This window comes from Diadema setosum, chromosome 18, assembly GCF_964275005.1.
Source record: "Diadema setosum chromosome 18, eeDiaSeto1, whole genome shotgun sequence".
Classification (NCBI taxonomy): domain Eukaryota; kingdom Metazoa; phylum Echinodermata; class Echinoidea; order Diadematoida; family Diadematidae; genus Diadema; species Diadema setosum.
Window position 1 is genome coordinate 9,700,840 of NC_092702.1, and position 18,883 is coordinate 9,719,722.

At 39.0% G+C, this 18,883-nt stretch overlaps 1 protein-coding gene across 1 annotated transcript in view; it reads right to left on the reverse strand.

Moving 5' to 3' along the window:
• LOC140241727 (protein RRP5 homolog) overlaps nucleotides 1-18,883 on the reverse strand; it is a 57,556-nt gene that overhangs the window by 24,735 nt on the left and 13,938 nt on the right. Inside the window, exons 5-18 of the mRNA XM_072321475.1 lie at nucleotides 18,154-18,315; nucleotides 16,097-16,396; nucleotides 15,128-15,241; nucleotides 13,965-14,177; nucleotides 12,574-12,756; nucleotides 12,095-12,241; nucleotides 8,852-9,032; nucleotides 7,195-7,376; nucleotides 6,046-6,246; nucleotides 4,118-4,291; nucleotides 3,256-3,481; nucleotides 2,305-2,436; nucleotides 1,459-1,598; nucleotides 191-310 (exon numbers count right to left, since the gene is read on the reverse strand). Of these exons, the coding sequence (XP_072177576.1) occupies nucleotides 191-310; nucleotides 1,459-1,598; nucleotides 2,305-2,436; nucleotides 3,256-3,481; nucleotides 4,118-4,291; nucleotides 6,046-6,246; nucleotides 7,195-7,376; nucleotides 8,852-9,032; nucleotides 12,095-12,241; nucleotides 12,574-12,756; nucleotides 13,965-14,177; nucleotides 15,128-15,241; nucleotides 16,097-16,396; nucleotides 18,154-18,315 (2,475 nt within the window). The remainder of the gene's footprint in view (nucleotides 1-190; nucleotides 311-1,458; nucleotides 1,599-2,304; nucleotides 2,437-3,255; nucleotides 3,482-4,117; nucleotides 4,292-6,045; nucleotides 6,247-7,194; nucleotides 7,377-8,851; nucleotides 9,033-12,094; nucleotides 12,242-12,573; nucleotides 12,757-13,964; nucleotides 14,178-15,127; nucleotides 15,242-16,096; nucleotides 16,397-18,153; nucleotides 18,316-18,883) is intronic.

An 18,883-nucleotide genomic window follows, 5' to 3' on the forward strand; every position in this document is an offset into this window, starting at 1 on the left:
CAGTATAATTAATATAATTCATGTCATTCATGCAAACATGCTTCTACTTTGGACCACAAAGCTGATTGTGGCACAACCCACATTAACAACCAAAACCTGTGCACTTTTAATATAAAACTACAGGATATATGTTATCAACTTGGGAGTGCGAAATATAGCAAAAGAGAGGGTAGAACATTATGAAGCTTACCTCTTTTGCTGGCACATACACGAAGACACCAGATGCAGTCTGGACCAGGGCAAAGTCATCTTTGACTAGCACGACTGTACCACTGTCTCCTGCGGTGACATTTTCCAATTTTTTCTTTGCCTAAATAGGAACAAATATTTCATTTTTTTAGTGTGCAGTCTCAGATCTGCTATTTATTATTTTTCGTAAGTATCGAAGTTGCAAAACATGCAACTTTTACATGCACAGAATAAGAAACACCTGCAAAGTCTGCTCTGAAAGAAGTACATTACAGAGCAGTGTTTGTATCAAATTAAGACACTGCCATTTTACACATAACTTTAACACTCCAGTCAAAGCACATCAAGCCATTCCACATAATGCAGCCATGTCTGACAGACAGAACAACAGAACTGTTATTCAAATGGTGTGTAACATAAGGAACCCATGGAGCTTTAAAGTTCTTTGCGTTTTCACGAAACAGTAACAGTGGTCACTGTAATGGACAGTTGTACGCTGACTGATCAACTGAGTGAAATCAGACATCAAAGAGAATGTAAGATGTTGTATTAAAATTGGATAGAAGAAAGTTACAGGTTTAACGATTTATGAAACATTGATATAGATCACTCTGATGTACTTTTCAATTGTAGTCCTGACCACTGGGTACTAGGGGATTGCCAGGACTTGCATCCAAATTGGCCGGGGATTTCAGCTTCCCCCCCCCCCCCCCCCCCCCCCCCCCCCCCCCCCCAGGTAGGTAGGGAATATGAGTTATATATATATATATATGAGTTTGTGGGAGGAAATTCACCATTTTGCCAGGGTGGTCCCACACCTCACCGGGTACCCAGGGGTTGGGAACACAACTGACAAGTGCATAATGCCAACTAGTCTCCTGTCTTCTCATCTCGTCCATACAGATAGTTCTCTTTCTGCTAAATAGCAGCACTATGCAAGGGGACGGTCTGAGCAGTCATGCATAAATTTAGTGACACAACGCATGTACACAAAGATGATGGAAATGTCAAAGATGCTGACACATCTGAGACAAGCAAAAGAACAAAGAAGTACACACAAGTACAAGTATAAATCCCTGATAACTATGTAGTAACATGTGGATTGCTTGCAGAAAGAAAGACAGATTACATACATCTGTACAAACAAATGCATACAAAAATGAACACAAATGCACATGCACACAGAGGAATAGGATGATATTTACACATTTTACCAATCTAAAGGGTGTAAGTACAACACAACAGTCACTGGAGAAGTGCAGAACTCACCTTTTTGCTCTTTGATTTTGCCCATTTCTTGCATTCTGCAACAAGCGTCTCCTTGCTGGAGAGTTCAGCGACTCTGTTTGTCAGGTCCACATTGAGTACACAGGCCTCTAAGACATCACCAACATTTGGTTTTGCATTCCCTTTGAGGTAAAAAGAAAATAACAATGACTGATGATATGTTTTTCAGTCTTTTCAGAGCCAGAACAATATCATACTCTGCACCCATGTCTGAGGATTATGCACATATCAAAGTATTGCTGAATACAACTATCTAATGCTTAGTATAATGATAATGACACAGCCAAAGGCTAGTGGAATCTCTGACCCCTGTCAAACATAAACACAGACAATCAATGACTGCACATGTAGTAGTACACGTATTGAAGGTCTAATGGACTGAATGTAAATGAAAATGACACAGGCTTTACACTTCAGTCATATTACATTATCTATCCCATGCCATAGTGTCAAGTTTGATATTAAAACCCAAAGTTCATGATACTGAATATTTTCTGTCTCAAAATGACCTAATTCAATATTTGCTATGATCGTAAGAAATGGACTATCATTCGATTACTTCTAATATTAAATGGCTTTGACACAGCATGCCTTAAGAATATGAATGGATGTTTAAAGAATTTTTCGTTTTATTGTGAAGTTAAGAAATTGCACACACTTTAAAAGGTATTCTACTACATGCCTTATCCCCATGAAATTGAAACAAAAACAAAAAAAAAAAGCCCATACTATTGCATGTCAAAGCTTACACAAACACGCCAACCTAACCGTCATCAGCTAACCCTTTCAGTTTCACTTGACCTTTTGATCATGTCAATGCCATCCTACCTGTCATATGGTGCTGAGAAACGACCGCATCCACACCATGGGGAAGGGAGCAGACAAGCCCCTGTCCCTGGGTGTGTCTGACTGTCGCATGGACAACCGAGCCAACCGTTAGCGAGATGAGATGCTTGAATTCTGGGGATGAGATGAGGAATAGTTAAGAGGTTACACAGGTGGACTTTGGACACCTCTTTATCCATACCTCAACATCAGACGATAAACAAAAGGGAAATATTGTGCAATAAACTCTGCTGCACTTTTCTGATGAGGCTGAACTTGTTTAAATTTGCAGAGCAAACATAAAGACTGATGCCATTTTCACTTTTGTTACAAGAAACAAAATTCTGGGCAAAGTAAATCATAAACTGCTTTGGATGGTAATGCAGCAAATTTATGTCCCTCCAACATGTCTCATAGCATCAGGCTGAGCAGCAGTAAAAAAATAAAGCAAATCTATAATAAATTGAAAATAATGTGCTTAGAATATGCTTCACTTTCCAACTGACACAAAGGACAGTACATCATTGGAGGACACTTTTTCTGTATCTTTACTTCAAATAGTACTTCAGATGTATGATCACTTACACATATATTTCAGTGTTCATAGAGCTTTTGCGTTGACTGTGGGTCTTTTTTTAACAATGCAGAAGTTGATGTCTGCAGACAGATTGCATTGAAATTAGAGAACTAAAAGACTTTTTTTTTTTGGGGGGGGTACTCCTTTAATGGTTGAGAAGCTCTAAAGATCATTTTATAACCTTGCATATAACTGAAAATAACATGCCTTTGTGCAAGAATTATGACACTGTAGATTAAACAATTATGGACTGCCACACAACTGGCATCATACTGTAAGATAATCACACAAATCAATCCAAAGTACCAGACTTTCACATTTTAAAAACAAAACATGTTTCTGCTATTTTATTGCTTCTGTAGAACATCTGTTTTCACCTTTCTTGTCTCTGAGTATCAACCCCACTCGGTCTCTCTCTGTAAAGTATGTCTCCAGATGAGCCACAGCCCCGCCGGACAGGTCGTCGCCATGGTGACACTCAGACACCCTGAGAGACACCAGAAAGCGTTTCCTCTCCAAATCGACCTCGGTGACCTTTGCCCTCAGTGTCTGACCAACTTGGAAGATCTTGGACGCTTCGGAGACATATTCGTCAGCCATGGCCTGACAACGAACAAAGCAATTCAATTTTATAACAAAGATGCACCTACTTGTTATTCTTCAGACAACTGCACATGCAGGGCACATCAAGATATAGGACCAGAAGGTATCCAGTTTTTCCATGTTTTACTGATTAATTCCTGAAAAAGTTACTGGTCCAACAGCGATTTTTACTGGTCAGGGACTGTTGGACCATTAATTTGCTATTTCTGCCTTCATCGGCCTGTGTTCACAAATTCCCGCAAAAATATGAAAATCAGTGAATTTATGATGAGCAGTAATGTCTCCTGCAATCCAAAGAGGCTTAAATAAATGCAAAAATGCAAAGCACTATGGAGGGGGGGGGGGGGAGTTTGGAAAGGCAAACTCAAAATAAAGGTGAATATTTTAAAGTCAAATACACATCTCACATAATTTTGGCTAAAGCAAATATCCACTGTATGATATTCACCCAAGAGGTTCTAGAGTGAGGTAAGCTAACATCAATGGTTCAAGAGCTTCATCCCTTGACAACTTGTTCAATTCATCCTAGCATTTTTTTTTTATTTTTTTGTTTTGAACAGATTCAAACAATTACAAACTCCAAGGGTAAACATCTACAACTATGTGTACAGCATACACCGTTGGGGCAACACTTACTGCTTTAGGAGCCAAACCAACAATTTTGTTGGGAAACTCGACGAAGACCCCAAATGACATTGCATGACGCATCACACCAACCAAGTCTATGCCAGCCTGCAACTCCTCAAAGTTTCTCACAATCTCAGTGTTGTTACGGGAAGCCATGATCAAAATGGGCTTGCATGTCACAAACTAAGTAACAAGTAGAGGCGAGTTAAGAAATCAACAACTTTATAAACATAAACAGCACACTATTTTTATTCAAACCTACCAAATTGAAGATGGGTCATAGGTTTGTTGCTTAAACAACTCCAGTTTATATTATGATGGATTTCCAAAACAGCGTCACAGTCTTACATGGCTATGAGCTACGCAAAATACAACTAATAATCAATTTACAGAATAGGCCATAATGATGCTTAAATTATGTCATATCAAGAAAACTAGAACTGTCGCTACTGTGACTGGTATGCCTCTGCCATAATGCATGGTTCTCCTAATAGTTCTATAGTACAATGTCTTGACAATGTGTGATGACAGTTTCACATAACTGGCAAAATATTAAAATGACAGATTTGCCACAAATGTGCTGACTGTTCACTTTCCTTGAACTAGGTTCAATTGGATAAATGATTAAAATGTCAGAGTGCAGGTATATTTGAGGAATTGAGGATTTTTACTTGACTTTTGACCCTTTTATAAGTTTATGCATTGAGTAATTTTCAAGGTATGGAGAAAAAGTGTAATTTTAGTATTTAATGGTAAAATATTATTATCTAAACCTGGCCTTTGACCTTTGACCTCAAAGTTCCAAAGAGAATCACTGTTAGGTAGAACTTGCATAAATATGTAAGTTTCATGATGATACCTTGAGTTACTTTCGAGATATGGAGGAAGAAGTGCAATTTAGCACTTTCACTTGACCTTTGACCTTTTGACCTTTGACCTTTTGGCAAGAAACTTCCCACAGAATATATAATGGGTAATACATATATATATCAAGTTTCAAAAAAAAAAAATCCTTCAGGCATTGCATAAATATGAGGGAAGTGTGACATATTGAGGAGTTGACCTTGACCTTTGACCCATGACCCCCAACTTCCCTAGATAATCACTGCCCATCGGTACATGCATATATTCTAAATTCCACGGAGATACCTTGAACCATTTGCGAGATATGGAGAAAAACATGAAATTTCAACCTTTTGACTTGACCTTTGACATTGTGACCCGGAACTCTCTCTGTAGAATCTTTATTTGGTAGTTCATTTATACACTAAGTTTCAAGAAAATACCTTCAAGCATTGCATGGATATAGGGGAAATAGTGAAATTTTGAGCATTTGACCTTGACCTTTTGACCTTGACCTTGAGCATGTGCACCTAGTTGATAGGTACAACTTCACTCACTCATGCATATACATGCCAAGTTTCATTAAGATACCTCAAACGGTTTCTTAGTTACGCTGTCCACAAAATTAATTACGGATGGAAGGATGGACGGACGGACGGACAACCTGAAAACATAATGCCTCCGGCACCACTTCGTGGCGGAGGTATAAAAATGAGATGCAATGTGTTGCAATGAAATTATTATTCTTAATATCAACCATATAATTTTTCTGTCAGTATCATATTTCAATATCATATTTCAGAAATGATGACATACAATGTAACTATCCTAAACACAGTCATACAATATGCTCCAAATCATTACTGAAAATTTTATTTTTGTGAACTCTGGGTGGTGACTTTCATAGAGCCTTGCATCTTTACTTATTTGTCTCCAATGACATTTTTAATTAGACAACTTTTAACATTATTGCTGTTCTGCAATAGTACTGTTTGTTCTACACTATCATACAACACTATTTTATTTTAAATATGAAATGTATAAGCTTAGAGCCAATATGACCAAAAAAAAGAAAAAAAAAAGAAGAAGGATACAGTTGTCTTGGTCTTGGCATTGTAGGACCACGTCATTGCCTGGTCTATCACATCGCCCACAGCGTAGCTAGCCATCAAAGCCTCACAGTTCTCCAGATGATCGGACAGGTGCATCTTGGGAATGAAAGCAGACTGGCTATTGGGCAACACGGTGACAGAGAGACCCTCTGGCTGGACCTTGGTCACCTTCACTTTGACCATCTGCACATGTAAAGATATAAAGGTTTTACTCCATATACACATGTGTATATTCATATTTAAATGAATAATCAAACTTAGCAAATCTACTCCACAAAAGACAAGGTGGGTAGTTTTAAGGCCTTACCGAAACGTGCCCTCATTGTTCATGATGATACATATACAATGATACAGGGGAAAAATATCATATCACGTGATAAAATTTTTCTTGAGAGGATTCTAAAGATCCATATGGAAGCTTATGACCGGAAAGACAATGAAAGTTGCAAAATTTCATTCAGACAATGCATCTAAGATGATTAGAATTGGAATTGACTGCAAAGGTATGCAATCATTCAAACGTTCTACTTCACAATAGAGACTTCACCCATTTAAGGAAGAGAAATGTGCTCTCATCTTTCTGCCCCACCCCTACCCTCCCCTCTTCCTTAATCCCCCACCACATGCCACAGATCAGAATAATTTAGGCCTGAGTTCAGAAACATACCAGGTAGTCTAATCCAATCCATGGTTTGAAATTCACTCCATTGGCTAAATACGTGTGAAGTAGGCATACCTTGCACATACCCATACCTGCCAACATTTCAAGATGAAATACCTTACTCGTGGATTGCAAAAATCTTATTTTATATGCAAACTGAAGTTAAAAATCTTACTTTCGGTCAAATCTTCAGAAAACACACATGAAAGGTATATCTAAATATTTTTTTAAAATCTGATTTCTCTGACAGAAAATCTGATTTTGCTATTCTTAACGTAAAAATTCTTACTGAATCTGATAAAATCTTACTAGTTGGGAAGTATGCATACCCCGTGTCAGCATGTATTAATAAATGGATGTCCATTGGCATATGCTATGTGTCAAATGCCTTTTAGTGATTAAAATACACACTATCCATGGACTAGATTACGGCTACCTGGTTGAATTGAGACCTGAGTGTTACAACGTACCTTAAGGCACTCAAACCTCTTGGTCTTCTCTCCTGCTGAGTCTTCCTTCCTCAGTGACAGGGCGAGTTTCTCGTTCTCTGGGTCGACCCTGAGGACACGACATTTCAGTGCTTGGCCCACATAGAAGTTTTCTGCTGGGGAGGCCTCCTGCCTGATTCCCAGCTCTACTCTTGGTACAATACCTTAAAGGAGAAAAATTTTAAACAGTATCAGACAAGAGTATGACATGCTGTGGTGTCACAATAAAAACATGATAGAACTAGAATTGAAAAAGCACTCGGAGAGCGAAGACCTCCGCCAAGCATGCAGCTCATTTCCACCACTGATCTTGTTTTTCCATAGAGATATCAGTGATCTCCACCCATGTGCTGAAAGGCGCCCGATTTCCCAATATAGAGAAGCCTTTGATACGTCATAAACCCTCAGCTGCACGGCACGCCTCGCCCTAGCAGAAACTAGAGCACGCACATGCAAACCTCAAATACGGGCAGCCTGAACTCCCAAGTTCATTGACCCTACCTGCCAAAATATCAAAAATCCTACATAAATTCCCCAAATATTTTCTCGGATCACTGCCAAAAGTTAATTGTTTGTTACTAGTGTAATTCTCAACCTTTCCTGCAAGTTTCATCTCAATCCGTTAACTACTTTTTGAGTTATTTTGCGCACGGACAAACAAACACACACACAAACCAATGGTAACGAAAACATAACCTCCTCCCTTGGCGGAGGTAATGACAAGCATTTTGCCAAACTCTGCACACCTACGCACATTGAAAAAAAAAGTGAAATACAATAAAATCATGTGAGACCCACAAGAAAAGAAAATCACATTTGGGTTTACAAGTGGGGAAATTGGAAACATAAAACATGCTTAACCCTATTCCCATGGGGGGCCAAAACGACCCCCCCCCTCCCTCGACGTTTCGCGTGATGCTCTCGCCGCGACATTTTGCGACAACTTTTGAGACCAAATTTGTCACTCCCGGGCATACCGTTTTGAAACCACACCCCTTTGAAAAAAATTTGTCAACCCCAAAATTGCTCAAAAACATGATTTTGTGTACAAATCCTATGTAAATTGTGTTTTTGCAATTAATTCATATAAAAATAAATGTATTTAATTTCAATGGCTGATAATGATTTATTTTAGCCTGATTATGCTTTAAAAAGTTTATGCGACAAATTTTGATGAAAAAACAACAAAAAAATAAGAAAAAAACAAAGAAATACATAAGAAATTCAATAAACAATAAAATACATAAGAAATAATTACGAAGCCGAATTTTTGCTTCAAAATTATTGTTAAGGATATTGAAAAGAATATGTTCCCCAAAAATTAGAAGTCTTTGAGCTTCATTTTTTTATTTATAGGCAAAAAATTATTTTTACATAAATTAGCATAAATTAATATAAAATACATTAATCAAAATTTGAAAAATCGAACTATACAGTCTTGTAGCTTACATTGGCCTCTACCTTCGTGCAAATTTTCGCGAGGATCGCACGATCCACGACCGAGATCCAACTGAAGGGGGGACCAAAAAGGCCCCCCATCGGTGGGATTAGGGTTAAAAGCTTTTAGACAAAAAAAAAAGTTTGATACCAAGATGGCAAAATTTAATAAAACCACATTAGTTCTCTGCTCTGTCTGTACCTTTGACATTGTTGTAGAAGTTTACAATCAGCCCGAAATCTTTCACAGCCACCACACAGCCATGGAGCCACATTCCTGTTGTTGCCTGAGCATAGGATGTGAGAACGGGTAAGGTGGATTTCACCATCGTCTTCTTGTGGGTGAGAAGGACACGTCTCTTGGCTGGCTCCACCACTATCACCTGGCCGGGACATGAGAAATGATCATCAGGTTAATGCTTCTCAAAGAATGCATAAGGTATAAGAATTGTGGGGAGGGAAGAAGCAATACTGTCATCAATTTTAAAGAGTGAGTGGTTTGAGTCATGTGTTGTGACATCATTCAATCCTATCGTGACCACATTCTATTATGCATACCCCACCGCCAGGACCACTATGAAGTTGTGCAGCAGCAAGCTCAGTGCAAACTGCTTTTCAAGTCGAGAATGTACATCTTCTCACAAGCCACGAACGAGAAATCTTTATGCATTAAAGGTAGGGAATCCCATTTGCATGCCTTAAACGAAGAGTTGTATAAATACAGTGGTATGTTGAAGAGAGTATCATTTTAGAAACTCCCATAAAGTATTGAAAGTGGAAGGTAACATTTAGTACATTTTTATTGACCGTTAGATTTTGAATTGAATTTTGGTCTGGCTTACCGTAAATTCCAGTACATTACTAGGCTACCTTTGCAGACCCATGCACTGCATGTGTGTCCATCATGTATATTTTGTGTAGAAAGTTCGTCAAAACTTACAAACATTTCTATATAAAACATACATTCTTGCCACACAAATGTTATTACATCAGCTCTTATACTTTTAGATTTGTGTTTATAAATAAAAAATACAGAAGACTGCAAGAAAAAGGCTTAAGTGTGGCTGACACACAGAACTACTGAGTAGTTACGAGTTTTGTGCATTATTCAAATTGTAGATAACTGTTGACTTCCAAATTTCTAAGCAGTGGCCTAAACAAGTCCCCTGAGGTTCATATTTAATGTTTTGCTGCATTTTGGGAGGTCTGTAAAAGGTATCCCCTACCTTTAAAGATGTTCTCTGATAATCTATTCATGCTATCAGCTGCATACAGTACGCTACACTTGTGAAGCAAAGCGATGCTTTTGAGTGGAAGGAGAGCTTTATTGGCAATTTTTGCAAGAATTTTCAGTGGTACCCCCTATTATATTTGGTATCTACATTAAGCAGATGCAGTGAACATGAAAATGACACAAATTTCACCATGTGAGGATAGCATACAGAGCTTTTATTCACGATCATAGACAGGCATGTATTTTGACAAGTTTACTCGCCGTTGGGCTGTAACTCGGCATGAAGCCCGATGAGTTAACTCGCCATTGGTCGAGATAGGGTTTAAAAGAAGAGCGAGCATTTTTAGCCACCCCTTTAATTCCAAGCCACCAAATATTACATTCTAAACATGCTGGGTGCCAAGGGACCAGCCACAATCCTTACTTCCTTATCATAGGGACATTGGTATTCGAATGCTATTCTGCACGGAGGTTTCATCAATCTGTGTAGAATTTCATCAATCATACTTGAGGCTAATGGACATATCTTTTTTGACACTGAGAGCTGCATTTCAAAAGCATGACGGGCAAACCTACGGCATCATGACACAGTGATAGAAAGACACTAACAAACAGCTAGTCACCTCCACTGGTATTTGAGAGCCATTCCTACTTATTACAACACAGCGCTGTATGGCAAAAGCAAGTAATTCTACAACCATTTCTTGTTTGTCAGCTTCACAATGTTTTTAATCAGACTTTAAAACAAGAGACCCGCGGGTCACGCGCTCACCTGAGTTTCGCAATTTCACCTTCCATGCATTCTTGCACACTCTTACCTGAGAACATTGGAAACTTAGGTCTGCATATGGATCCCCCTCAAGTCCCGGGGGGGGGGGGGGGGGGGGGGTGGGCAGCCCTGGATTTGCAATGAACAAACTTGGAACTAAAGTCATCAATGTACAAACTCATGGTATTAACATTGCTTTATCATTTCTGGTTCTAGAGCAGATTTTGAATATTCCTTAATGTGGGGGGGGGGGGGGGTGGGACCCCTAGGGGCCCCTCAAGAGGGACATGGCGCCCATTTGAAGGAATTGAGATTCTATAACCATAGGGATGCATCATGCTACCTGCTAAGTTTGGTCAAATTCATCATGAGGTTTTCAAGAAGAAGATGAACATGTACAATTCAGGCTCCATTACAACTGTACGACTTCTCCCCATCCCTCTCCTGGGTCCCAAGGGGGGGGGGGGGGGGGGGGGCACCCCTGATTTTGCCAACCCCATGAACAAACTTGAGACTACAGTCATCAATGTACTAACTCATAGTATCATCTAAGCCCTATCACTTCTGGTTCTAGAGAAGATTTTTAAATGTTCCTTGATTTTAGGGGTTTGGGCCCCTTGGGGACCCCCCAGGTGGGCCATGGTGCCCATTTGAACAAATTGAGATACTATCCCCCTAGGGATGCTAACTACCAAGTTTGGTGAAAATCAGACATGGCGATCTCAAGGTAAAGATGAAAATGCACAATTTAGGCCCCATTTGGACCCCTTCCCACCCCCCTCCCCTGAGTCCCAAGGGGGGCACCCCTGATTCCCCCATGAACAAACTTGAAACTACAGTCATCAATGTACTTACTCATAGTATCAATTAAGCCCTATCACTTCTGGTTCTAGAGAAGAAGATTTTTAAAGATTCCTTAATTTTAGTGTGTTTGGGCCCCCCTGGGGCCCCCCAGGTGGGCCATGGTGCCCATTTGAAGAAATTGAGATCCTATCCCCCTAGCGATGCTACCTGCCAAGTTTGGTGAAAATCGGTCACGGGGTTCTCAAGAAGAAGATGAAAATGTAAAAAGTTTACGCACGCCGGACGACGCACGACGGACGACGCACGACGGACGACGCACGACGGACGACGCACGACGGACGACGCACGACGCACGACGCACGACGGACGCCGGACGAAGAGCGATCGCAATAGCTCACTTGAGCCTTCGGCTCAGGTGAGCTAAAAAACCAAGAAATAAAAAGCCTAAAGAAGTACTAAACACCAGAAATATATGAATACATTGACTAATTACAATGAGTGATTCTGAAATATATCTTCTACTGATCAAACATAACAGACATCTAAGCAGCATCTTCCCCAGTCATTTTACATGTTGCATCTGACTGAAATTATATTACAAACACTATCAAAACATTCACTGTTGACAAGTTTTTTACCCTCAGCTCAATTTCTGATCCCACGGTGAACCGCTCATGTGGCTTTTGAATTGGCACATCACCAAGATGGGTCCGTGGGACGAAGCCATGCATCCTGTCCTGGATCTTGACTGCCACACCCCTTGGGGTCACAATCTCTACCACACCCTGGCAGGACATATGAAGACATTCAAACAGAGGGAGGGACAGGGGGGTGACATGAATGAAAGAGGGAGAATAAGGCTCAGCTACTCATTGCACACACAGCCAGAAGTCATACCATCAAGCGAAAATACAACATGACCTTTATCAGTGATTCATAGATACAGAAGAACTATTGCACTGAAATGCAAAGAGACAAAATATCAGAACTTGAATTTTTGGCATTTCAGTCAGTAAGGGGAATTCAAATTAAATGTTGACTTCCATGCAAGACAAATAAAGAAGAGATCTGAAGAGAGAGAAGGTGAGAGGAAGTTATGGGAAAGACCTGACCATACCTTTGTCAGCATGCCTGGTTTGATGTCCTTGACCCCCAGAAATGGCTTGTCCAGTACACTCTGTCTCATGGAAACAATGGCCAGTTGGTCAAAGTAGGCAACGTCCAAGACTCTACACTGGACCTTATCCCCCGGACTCCGGGCTGAGTGTCTTTCTTGCTTGTCATCACTAAGGTGTGTTTGCTGGACAAAACAACAAAGTATATGAAAACAATATTGTATATTAGGAAAGCTTCATTATTTATGTAGTGTTGAAATCTCATGAAGTTTTGTGCACAACCAACTATCCAAAAATTCTAACAGGCATTTTTTTTTTTTTTTCATAGATGAGTCCTTACATGAACAAAATTATGAACAAGTGAAGTTCAGAGAAATTGGTCAACGTAAAATAAATGAATAATGATAATATATGCATTTAGTGTGAAAGTTTCCGTTTCACACAACAGGTATGGGGGCAGCCTTCACTTAAATGAAAAGGATAGCCAGAACCTTTCATTTTAAAAAAAAAAGAAGAATCAAACCAGTTACTGCTGATTTTCTTGATTTTTGCACTAAATTTGTTAATAGTATGATATTATCAAGCTACTTCATACAAACCCATTTAAGAATGTCCTTATAATCAAAGTTTAAGGATATAAGATCTACACAGCATAAAGCGTGGCTTTAACGCAGGCTTTTGTGTAGGATATTGTCACTAATCTAAAGCACTTTTGAGGCATTCTAGAGCTTAAATTTCTCAATCACATCATTGTCAAAATACCAAAAATTATATCACAATGTCGACCACAAAAATACAATAGACATCAGCAACAGACAATTCATAGAGTGAAAAGAAAAAAATTACACATGCTTCCTAATAATTCATGACATATTTCTTTTAACATTTTCTCTGAAAGTGTAACTACAAACAATAGCTAATCATTTGATGTACATTCTAAGGATATGGTTTAATCACCAACAACAGCATAAAATCCTGGATGGACCCAACCAAGTGGAATGACCCTAACAAAACAACAAATACAATTCCTCCAGATTTGTTTGACTGCATCATGTGATCACACAGACCTTTAACCTGTATGTTTAAATCTGTTTATATACATAATATTAGGTTTGGGGAAAGGGAGCATGGTTGAAAAAATGTCAAGATATGTACAGCGTGTTCGGGGTAAAAGAACTGAAAAGTATGGGCATCCTCCCCGTTTGAAATAGTGGGTCACCAAGATCAACAAACAGTATACTTGGCAAGATTTACCTCCAATGTCAATAACCTCCAATGCATCACTTAATTTCACCTCCTTAGGGCTTGCAGCTTGATCTGCACCAAGTTCTAATCTTTTGAAATCACATGTATACACACATTAACATGTTGCATTTCATTCAAATCCACTCACATAGATGATTCCTCTTGTCTCAGGTGTGAGCTGCACTAACACGCTGATCTTCCCAAACACTCTCACAATGGTGGCCTCTTTGAAAACATCTCCGGGTGCTACATCAGCAAAAAGCCTCCCATCAGGGTCGCAGGTTGACTTCTGATGGACGGCAGTCAGACTCAGTCCAAGAGATTTTGTGGTGGGGCAGTTGTAGAGAACAACACCCGTTAGCTGACAAAACACATCACCAAATATCGTATACGTTATATATTCAGTGAGTCTAATTTTTTTTTCGACTTGGGACTTGATAACAATTTCACAAATGGTTAAATTCACTGTTGTGGAGTACAATAATGGATGGAGAAATGTGGAACAACATGTGCACATCACATGCATGTCAGGATCACATTTAATTTTTTAGCGCATTTTGAAATTCACGATTAGCACCTGACTCACAAAATTTGCAAAACCTTAATAAATGAAAGTAACCAAAACAAAAGAGATCATCAAAAAATTACAATCAGTAATATCCCTTTGTCATAATGGTCACCTATATAAACACCATCTTCATTGCCATTATTAATGGAATTATTGTTTTCACCATCACTTTCATCAATGTCCATGACATAGACAATAAAAGTGCTGCCATCATCATGCAAATATCACTGTTGTCATCATCAGACAGTAACTTCAATTGGATGACATGTTTTAATCTATGTAGGCATGATAAGCCACATTTAAGATCACTGGACTCTCTTTACTATCACAGTCATGCAGGTATTCACTTCTAGAGTCAATTTTCATGAGTATGTGCTCCCTAGGATGTCAATCATTTTTTTCACAGCCAGTTTTCATTTTAATCATTTTTGTAATTCTTCCCATGGGCAATCAACAATTCAGCAACATCTACCTACACTTGTACATCAAAATAGAAAAATTGCCATGATCTGTAAGAATCATGGAACACAAATACTGGTGATTGATAACCTAACACAAGTGCAGGGCCCCATTTCATAAAAAGTTAACATGATAGCAACTCTTGCTGGAATGGCAATTGTCATGATAATGACAAGAATCCACCTTCCTGATTGGCTGTTGCTATGGGAAGCTGCCATTCCAGCAAGAGTTGCTATCCTAACATCTTTTATGAAATGGGGCCCAGATCACCCATCAAGTCTTACCGTTTGGCCAATTCTGTAAGTGTCAAGATTCTCAGAATTGTCTTTCACATGGATGACATCTACACAGCCTTTGTACAGCCCAAGGACTTCCACTGCCAAACAATTTGGAAGAATCTGACGGAAACAGCGACAGTGAGAGAGAGAGAGAGAGGGAGAGGGAGGTGTCATTATCAGGCAAGATAATAATAATAATAATAATAAACTGTGCTTGTATAGCGCATATCACATTCAGGGAGATGTGGTTTAAACATGGTGCTGGGAAATGTATGGTAATGGTGGAATGTTTTTTCTTGGTACAGTGGCCCCTGCTCAATTGGAAGAGGTCAGGAGAAAAGCTTTCCTCTTGTTTAAACAGGGCTCCCCTTAAAAGGAGACTTCTAGATGATTTTCAGACCTTTTCACTTGAACATCTTTAACCCACTGAGGATGATTTGATTTTGCTACAACATGTATTTCCTATGGACGCCTGCCTGAGTATACTTCGGATTGTCCTAAACAGGTTAAAATGGTTAGACTGGGTACAGAGTTTCAGAGTTTATAGCACCTGCAATGAGGAATAAAAATGTTTTTAAAATTCATAACAAGTCACAATGAATGAGGATGATGATGTAGCAACATCAGATAAGAATGCACAATTAGGTGCTCAAGGAAGTAAAAGAAGTGTGCAAAAATGTCAAGAGGGGTTGATTCAAAATTTTTGCAAGCCTAAAATATAAGGAGATATCACTATTTTTCTCATTAAACATAACTACATATGGTTTAGTCTGGAAACAATTTATTATTACTATTGTTCATATTTTGTTCATTTAACAATACTTACCATTGATTATACTGGTTCAAATTTTTACATTGGTTGTTTCTATCCCTAACTCACATTTTAGGACTATTTTGAAGCGCTAATGCAGGGTTTTTGTTTCATCTGCAAATGGTAAATTATGCCTTTAAGGCAAGCTGTTACTGGTCACTGACCTTTGTTACTGTGGCATCAACCTTTGTTCCTGGCAACAGAGTAGATAATGTAGTGTGAGAATAGATGGTGGCTTTGGCCTTTTTTACCGCCCCTGGGTCTGCATTTAAGAGAACAGAGCGTCCTTTGGCCTTGACCTCCTTGACCACGCAAGTCACTGGCTGACCGGTCTGCAAGTTGTGCTGCCTGACCTTCACAAGCTTCTTGGCATCCTGCTTGCTCAGGAAGGCCTTTGTTCCACGGACTCCCAGATCAACAGTGTAGCCATGGTCCTCAATGCTTGTCACACACCCATTGATGACCTGCATATTAGTCACATGGAGAACCACAATGATGGGGTAAAAAATTTGAATAATGGATTTAATAGCCATGCCTTTTTTGTTTGAAAATCAACTAGAATTATCACTGAAGGTGATTAATACCCCCGCCCCTAGTGTTGCTTTATAGTATGTGATGTCATGAGGGCAATGACGTTAATACCAAGTTTGTGCACTTGTCGAATTGGAAACAGAATAATTTTAATTTACTGTACAATTACAGAGTTGACACTGAATTCCACAAGGTTTGGGTAAAAAGTGTGGTTACCATGGCAATGCATTGTCTGATACAAACACAAGGGACATTTTGCATATCTACACTTAAAGACCATCATACACACCAAATTTGACCTTCATAGCTTGAATGGTTTATTTTGATACAAAAATGAGTGGTTACCATGGCAACACATTTTCCATAAACTAGCACATTGGTGTCTTGCAAAACTATACTTCTAGATCATGATACATACTAAATTTGACTTTTATTGCTTGAATGATGGAAAAGTTATTCGATCTGCAAGGTTTTGGTAAAACTGTGGTTACCATGGCAATGGTTTGTGTGACAAACACAAAAATTATGTGTTCCACATCTATACCTCAGGGCCATAATGCCTACCAAATTTGGTTTCAATCGCTTGAAAACTGTGGAAGAAGTTCACTCCACAGGATTAAACAAAAAAGCATGCAGTTACCATGGCAACGCATTGTCCGATACAAATACAAAGGACATTTTGCAAAACTACACTTAAAGAGCATCATACACACCAAATTTCACCTTCATAGATTAAATGGTTCAATTTGATACAAAAATGAGTGGTTACCATGGCAACACATTTTTCTTATATTAACACATTGGTGTCTTGCATAACTACACCTCCCGATCATCATACACTGTACATACTAAATTGACCTTAATTGCTTGAATGATGTGCAAGTTATTCAATCCACAAGGTTTTGGTAACATTATGGTTACCATGGCAACGCTTTGTCTGACAAACACAAAAATTATGTGTTCCACATCTATGCCTCAAGGCCATAATGCCTACCAAATTTGATTTCAATTGCTTCGAAACTGTGGAAGTTGTTCACTCCACAAGATTTAAAAAAAAAAAAAAATGTGGTTACCATGGCAACGCTTTGTCAGGTACAAACACAGAGTGTCTTGCATAACTACACCTATAGATCATCATAGATACCAATTTTGAAATTGATTGCTTAAATACTATGGAAGTTATTTAATCCACAAGGTTTTGGTAAAATTATGGTTACCATGGCAACGCATTGTCCGACAAACACAAAAAACATGTCTTGCACATCTATACCTCAATATCATCATTTACCCTTAGTTTCATTTAAATTGCTTCAAAACTGTAGGAGTTCGCGACCAAAGATTTTGCAACAGCCCGACTGACTGACCGACCGACCGCCCGCCCGACCAACATCACGGTGATTCCTATATACCCCTTTCACACTACGTGTGGCGGGGTATAACTACTACAAAATGACATAGTTTGAAGATGTTTTCTTACATGATGTACCTAGAACATCCGGGTGTTAGTGGCTTTAAAGCCAGGATTCATTTATTTAGGCAGAAGATAATAACATTGCCCGTGACGAAATTAAGCAGAACACACAACGTACAGAACAAGCACACACTTGAACCAAAAACTTTCATAAAAAATGGATGAAATTCTCGAAGAATGCAAAGTAATGAAGACACATTCGAGAACGGCACTGTTTACCATTCCAGCTTTCACCCAGGAAGAGCTCAGATCGGCATTGATCTCAGTGTAGTCCAGTGAGGCTTGGATTCGGCGGTGACCATTCTTGGATGAGCTTAGTGATTTGATCTTGCATTGCACCAGGTCCCCGATGGAGTACAGGCCACCGATGCTAGGCAGACTCTAGAATAAAAGTAAAATATAGAGCTCGCTCAAAATAAAGCAATCAACAGAATTAGTGTATTTTTTCTGTCAACTACTATTGATACTTTTTTGTATGATTTGCACACATCATTGAAAGTATGGAATGTGTGGATAATTTCTGATGTGATATTTAGATCCACCACAAAGTATAGCATGGCATAATTCATACACAAAGATATACACGACATAGCATGCACCAGAATTCTTCCCATCTCCATTCTTTTCAGTGCAACTACAACAATAAATCAATGTAATTTCTTGGTACAGTCCTACAAACTGAAATGTGGCATTTGATTACATGTCTTAATAAACTTTTACAATATCAAAATGTTAGTTCGGTTGCATTGATTGCTTCAGTTAAACAATAAAGTAAGTTGCAAATTAAAATGGCTAACAAGAGTTCATGTATGACGTTAAGTTCTGTACGAAAGCACCGATGAAACTGACATTGTAAATTAAAAAAGGTAGTACAAGGTTTTAGGATGACTCAAAATGAAACTAGAAATGTCGCTACGGCGACTGATGCCTCCGCCATAATGCATGATTC